General features: G+C 49.9%; 1 protein-coding gene across 2 annotated transcripts in view; it reads left to right on the top strand.

The window, feature by feature from the left end:
- The first annotated feature begins 1,858 nt into the window (after positions 1-1,858).
- Positions 1,859-6,000, top strand: part of LOC116862372 (protein MB21D2) — a 109,312-nt gene continuing 105,170 nt past the window's right edge. The window contains exon 1 of one of the 2 annotated variants that reach the window (XM_032849649.1): positions 1,859-2,303. In XM_032849649.1, the coding sequence (XP_032705540.1) occupies positions 2,093-2,303 (211 nt within the window). In that variant the 5' untranslated portion in view covers positions 1,859-2,092. Of the gene's footprint in view, positions 2,304-2,631; positions 2,652-6,000 lie in introns of those variants that run through there. The other variant, XM_032849650.1, reaches the window with a different exon arrangement.

Here is a 6,000-nt window from a genome sequence, read left to right as displayed (position 1 = left end):
CACAGGGCTAAATGCCATTGGAAACATGAAGATGGATATGATGTAGTTCTTATCCTAAAGAATCTCATAGTTTGAAACGTGCATTAACAGTGATAAAGCAAGGTCAAAATTCATCAGTGTCACCTGAAAGTTCTGAAAGGGTGCAGTGGAGGTCCTAAGGAGGGGACTTTGCCTCCGGGTTGGGGAGGGGTCGGGGAAGGCTTTGGGGTGGGGGGCGGCAGGTATGGAATTGGCTTTGGTGTAAGGTTGAGGAGAGAGTAAGGAGGAGAGAGAAATTCCAAGGTAATGTCAGTGGCCAGATCTGTGTTTTGTAAACATCGCTCCCGGCAACAACATGGAGAACAGGTTGGAGAAGGGAAAGAATTAAGTTTATAACAACAGTAGTAGCAGCTAGCATTTAATTAATTACTTATTGTGTCAGAAATTGACCCACTTTATTTCACATAATCATTAAACAATTTCTGAGATAGGAATTACCATCTCCATTTTATGGGGAAAGGCATAGCAGAACCTGGACTCACAAAATAGTTTGTATTCTTGGCAGTGAGAACTCGTGAGAAAATGAAAAAGCTCCTATCTGAATCGGGGACTGTGGAATAGAGAAGAGATGCATTTTAGAGAATTAGGAAGATAACTGGTTTCTGAGAACCAACAGGCCTTCTAAATGTTTGCATCATAAACACGAAAACATCTGTAAGATCTTATTCTAAAAGGACCATGACTCAGACGGAAGCTACCGGGTCAAGTAAGTATAACTCCATTGCAAGAAATCCTTTATCTTATCCCTGTCCATCCACCCAGATTCTGGCACTCTGCCTGGCAGAGGGTGGGTGCTCAAATGGTATTTGTTGAATGAGAGAATTCTTTTTTTTTTTTTTAAAGATTTTATTTATTTATTTGACAGACAGAGATCACAAGTAGATGGAGAGTCAGGCAGAGAGAGAGAGAGAGAGAGGGAAGCAGGCTTCTTGCTGAGCAGAGAGCCCGATGCGGGACTCGATCCCAGGACCCTGAGATCATGACCTGAGCTGAAGGCAGCGGCTTAACCCACTGAGCCACCCAGGTGCCCCGAGAGAATTCTCACCTGGACATTCAACATTCATTGGGAACCTGGGGCAATTCATTCTGTTCCCCCATAACCCTCAACCACACTTCGGGTTTTCTAAAGAGCAGGCTGTGCCTCGTTAACTCATTGTATGTTAAGTTGGACAAGGTGTTATCCAGGAAAATTCATTACCTAGGGCAAAGATAGGGGTATTGTAGTGCTTCATGGGAGTATCTATATGGCACGTGGTGGGCACTCTTTTTGACATGCTTAATTCTATCACGTTTGGCTATCTACGCAGAAAAGGTCAGAAGATTGGTTTCACATTTCTTAAGGCAGGTTCCTTCACCATCTGAGGCACTGGGAGTTTTTGAGATGGAAATGCTCCCCGTAGAGATGCCCTCGATCAGAGCACCGCCCTTAAAATCAGACAGAGGAAGACTCCCTTCTCCTTGAATGAGCTTGGCAAGCCCTGCCCCCAAAGGGGGTGGAGGTTGAGAAAGAATACGTCCACAACTCGCACGTCTGCCCGAGTACAGATTGGCAAGTGGCATAGGCGCGCAGACCTCTGTCATTTATTTATTTTTCTTTCCACTGGGTGCGCTGTCCCTTTAAATGGGGACGCCGGCGCTAGCTCCGTAACCGCGGAGCCGGCAGCTTGTTGATTTCAGAGCTGGTGAATTTCACATTGTTTCCACTTCACTTTCCTCGCTCGGAGGGAGGCTCCGGTAGGCTCTACGACCGCTGTCGCCGCGGCCAGCTAGGGCCAGGGGAGGACAGGGACCTGCAGCATCCAGGCCTGTGTGGGGCCGCAGGGAAGGGTGTCGGGGCCACACACGCACCGTCGCTGCAGTCAGCTGCTGCCGAAGCCGGGACGCCCGGAGCGCACCGAGCCGGGACCGCCCGCCTAGACGCCCGCCCGCCAGCCCGCCCACGGGCCGGGGCCGCAGCCAGGGAGCCGGCGAGGGGAGGAGGCCCGGGGGGGCGGGGTGGGGGGCGGGGGTGGGTGCTGCCGCCGCCGCGGAGCTGCTACTCGGCGCGTTTTGCATGAAGATGGCGGCTCCCACCGCCAGCAAGGCAGCCTCCCTGGGCTGTAACAACAAGCCAACGTTCCCGGAGCTGGATTTCAGGTCAGGAGCTCGGGTGGAGGAATTGAACAAACTCATCCAAGAATTCACGAAGCACGACCAGCGGGAATACGACGACCAGAGAGCGCTGGAGATTCACACCGCCAAGGATTTCATCTTTTCCATGCTGGGTAAGAAGGAAAAAGGGGGAGGCGTGTGTGTGTGTGTGTGTGTGTGTGTGTGTGAGATGGGAAGCGGGGTAGAGAACCCATTCCCCCTTCTCGTGCTCTCTTTCCTTCTTGGTTTCCTTCCCGGAGCCGGGTGCCTGTGGTAGAACCCATCCCTGTTCCGCCTCCCCTTCTTTCTCCGCCGCAAGCCGAGCTCCCTTCTTTAGTATACTTTGCGCCGGGTCCTTTTACTCCCGTTCGCTGGCTCTTTTGTTAATTTCTCACCGGCCGGGGGGGCTTGTAAGCAGCTGAAGGGTTCGTGGTGAAACATCTCACTGTTGGAGGGAAGCCCCTGGAAGCGGCGCGGTTCAGGTGAGACCCCGAGGCGCCTTTCGATGCAGGGGTTTGGCTTCGGAGGTTCGGACCTGCGCCTTCCGATGAGCGCCGAGTCTCGGGTCCCGTCCGGAGCTTGGGGCGCGGAGACAGTTCGGGGCTCTGGCTCCGCGCCCGAGCGACAAGTTGCTTCTCTAGTCTTGCGGCGCGGCGCTGTCATGCCAAGCCCCCGGTGACCAAACTTGTTGGGTGTTCCCTAGTAACCCGCTCAAGTAGGCTGGGCGCCCGGAGTTCGTGCAACTTTGATTTGCAAATCGACTTCCCTTTGAAGCGCTCGGAAGCATTTCCTGTGCTTTTCCAGGGCTCTTGCTGAGCTCGGAATTTCTGATTCCCAGCTCGAAAATGACCAGCCTGAGAGCTCGGACCCCAAGAAGCGCCGGGCTCCTCCTCTTTGTGTATTGTCCATGCGCCGGCCGGGCGAGGCGCCCTGAGTTTCGAATCCCGGAGACGCCGGGGGGGATAGAATAACGCCGCCACTCCCACCCCGGAGCCCGGCACCTACTGGTCCTTCAACAGATTGTCGGATGGTGTGTAAAGGGAAATAATTAAGCAGACCCGGAACCCACCCCCTCCGCAAGTGTCTGTCCTTCGAATGATTGCTACTGGGGTGTAGGAGTGTCCGCTGCTGGGAGCCTCCCTCCCACGTAGCTTGCGGCTCCACTAGTGCAACCCTGGGGGCATGCAGTACGTGGCCTGACGGTTAACGTTGCGCAGAACTGGGATTCGAGTGTAGAGCTGTCCTAACACGCGCCTCTGTGCCCTCTACAAATCCATCCTCAGCCAGTTTTCCAGGTCGTGGAAAATTTTTTTGAAAAAGGGCTTTGACCCCAGAGGAAGACAGAATCTTTTGCTTTCCTGCTCCAGTTTACTTGGATTACAGCCGGCTGTTGGTCGTTGCTGGTTCTGTCATTAGGCTACCTTCTTTCCTCTGGGTTTTCTTCTTCTCCGAAGCCCAAGTCCAAGTCGCGGGTTTTACAGATTGAACGTTTGGGGGCCGGTAATAATAATGCTTTGGGAAGTTGGAAAAAGTATGTGAAAACTTGGGGCTGGATTTTACCTTTTGCTCCAAACTGCCCAAGTTGCCCTAAATTCTGTATGGGGTTGAAAAGCTCTCTTTTGAGCTACTCTGCCATTCAACCGTCTGTATGAATTAAATGTTTTGTTGTTGTTGTTTAAACAACTCCCTAACCTGGTGGGAGTGAGCTTGCAGATCTGAAAACCGGTACAGTGATTGGCAGAAGGGTGGGGATACGCAGAGAAGGCTCAGGGCAGTGATTTCAGTTGCTTAATCATGGCCTTCCTCTTTGACATAAATAATGGAAGTCTGCCATTGTGTTGTTACAGCCCCCTGCGTCAGTTCTGGTGTCTTCTGCTCTAGGTGGTTTTCTAGAGAAAGGTTCTGGGTCACCATCACACAGGATAATCCTGCAACAGAAAATGGGAGGGGAGGGGAGGAGGAGTAAATTTAAATACCCACCTCATTAGGAACTTCTATGCTAACCCCATGGCTGAGACACTGATTGAGCCAAACCTTCACCCATATATGAAGGGTGAATTATTCCAGGGTGCTTAATGTATACCTGCGTTTGATGTCACCAGAGGTATTGTGTTGACAGTTAAGCTAAATTACCTTCTATCCCTTTTTATCTGGTTGACCTTGTGAGAGAAGGCTTTCTTGTCCCCCGGGGAATTTGGTATTTCCACCTGCAGGAGAGAAAATTCAGGAGAGTGTCATTTAAGCCTTTTGCCCCTCTGGACACTAGAAGGCAGATGGCAAAATGGGCTTTGCCTGTGTGTGGTGCTGCATTCATTAGTGAGTTCCCTGCCTTCCTTTAATGAGGTGCTGTCTGCTCTAGACAAGTGAAGGTTTGGCGACAGCCAGGGTCCCCGTGTGGATTTACTTTTTCTAAAGCGGATTTTCGCTTGGCTTAAAAAACAAAATCTCTTTTTGTGCACTTTGTTTCACTTGCCACAGCCTTGAGTCTTTCATGAATATGCAAATGAGGTGTCTTAATGACCCTCAGCTTGTTAAGGTGTCACTGGGGTGGCACCAGGCCCTCATTTCTGGGAGGTTTTTGGGGGGCAGGGAGGCACAACTCATCTTGGCTTTGTTCTGCCTCTGTCTGAGCTGTGTGTACCTGAGGATTGTCTGCAGCTTAAAAACATTATCCCCTAGCATGGAGTGAAATGGTAGAGGCATTTGGTGGAAGCCCCTTTAATGGAGCTGTGGATAACGCTACCTCTGTTTTCAGGCGGCTGGGGTGGTGGGGAGCAGCTACTTTCTCTGTATAAAATTGTTAGTCTGGACCGAAGGCCTGTTCTCAGGCCCTTTTTTGTAGGGTCTACTTTGGAGGCAACTTTGTGCAGAAGAGTATAAAGTGGTGGTAGACAGTTGTCATCACCAGTGACCTGTCAGCCCCAAGAAAGTCCATTGTTCTATCAAAGCAGAGTTCTGGATAGGCTGTGGGTTGGTCTGAGGCTGTTGGTGGTCACTGCAGTCTCTGTGATCTGTCCTGACGTTCTGTGTTTGTACAGATATTCTGATTCCTTTGAGGCTGATGTTGGCTGGAAACTTCTAGACTCACTCTTTATTTCTCTATACCTTGGTCTGTTAGGAGACTGATTGCTGTTATTATCTAGTTAATATTTGAGAGCCCAGATTGTGTGAGAGGCTGGCAGTGCATAATAAACACCATTTATCAAAATTCAGGGAAATTGCCAGAGTTCATTAATGTTTTAATAATATTTGGTATTTGCATAATGTCTCTGCCAGCTCTTTTGTTATCTTCATTCCCTTGCGAGGTTGGAGGGAGCCTGGTTGTGTCCCCATTGGACAGATGCACAACAGGGGCTAGGCAGAAACTAGAAGCCAGGGAAGAGACAAGCAGTCACTTACCCTATAGTCCAAATGGTAGATACCATGGCAGAGTTATTAGGACAGCTCTTATTTATGATTGCCTTCTTAGTGCCAAGAACTTTGCATGGTCTTAGAAGTAGGTATTACTTTCCCGTTAAACAGATGAGGATATTGAAATTTCCTGGGGTTAAGGCCCTCCCAGGGTCTCAGGGCTAATAAATCGTACAGATGTTGCTCAAACTCACAATACCCTGCCTCTCAGGCATGTTCCTCCTCTCCTGCTTGAGAAACTATTAAGAATAAATGCATTACATCCAGAGGACGGGTTTTGTTTAAAAAAAAAAAAAAAATGCTACCTCTTCTTTCAGGATTTTGTCTCTGATTTCAGCGATCACTGTTAGAGTGATCCAGGCAGCATCTGAGCTGATTTCTGGAACAACCCGAGTTCAAGTATTTTATTCCATAATAAAA

This window comes from Lontra canadensis, unplaced genomic scaffold, assembly GCF_010015895.1.
Source record: "Lontra canadensis isolate GAN:19392208 unplaced genomic scaffold, GSC_riverotter_1.0 scaffold236, whole genome shotgun sequence".
NCBI classification, from domain to species: Eukaryota; Metazoa; Chordata; class Mammalia; order Carnivora; family Mustelidae; genus Lontra; species Lontra canadensis.
Note: the sequence above shows the minus strand (reverse complement) of the source record. Positions and strands in the feature narration are given on the sequence as shown.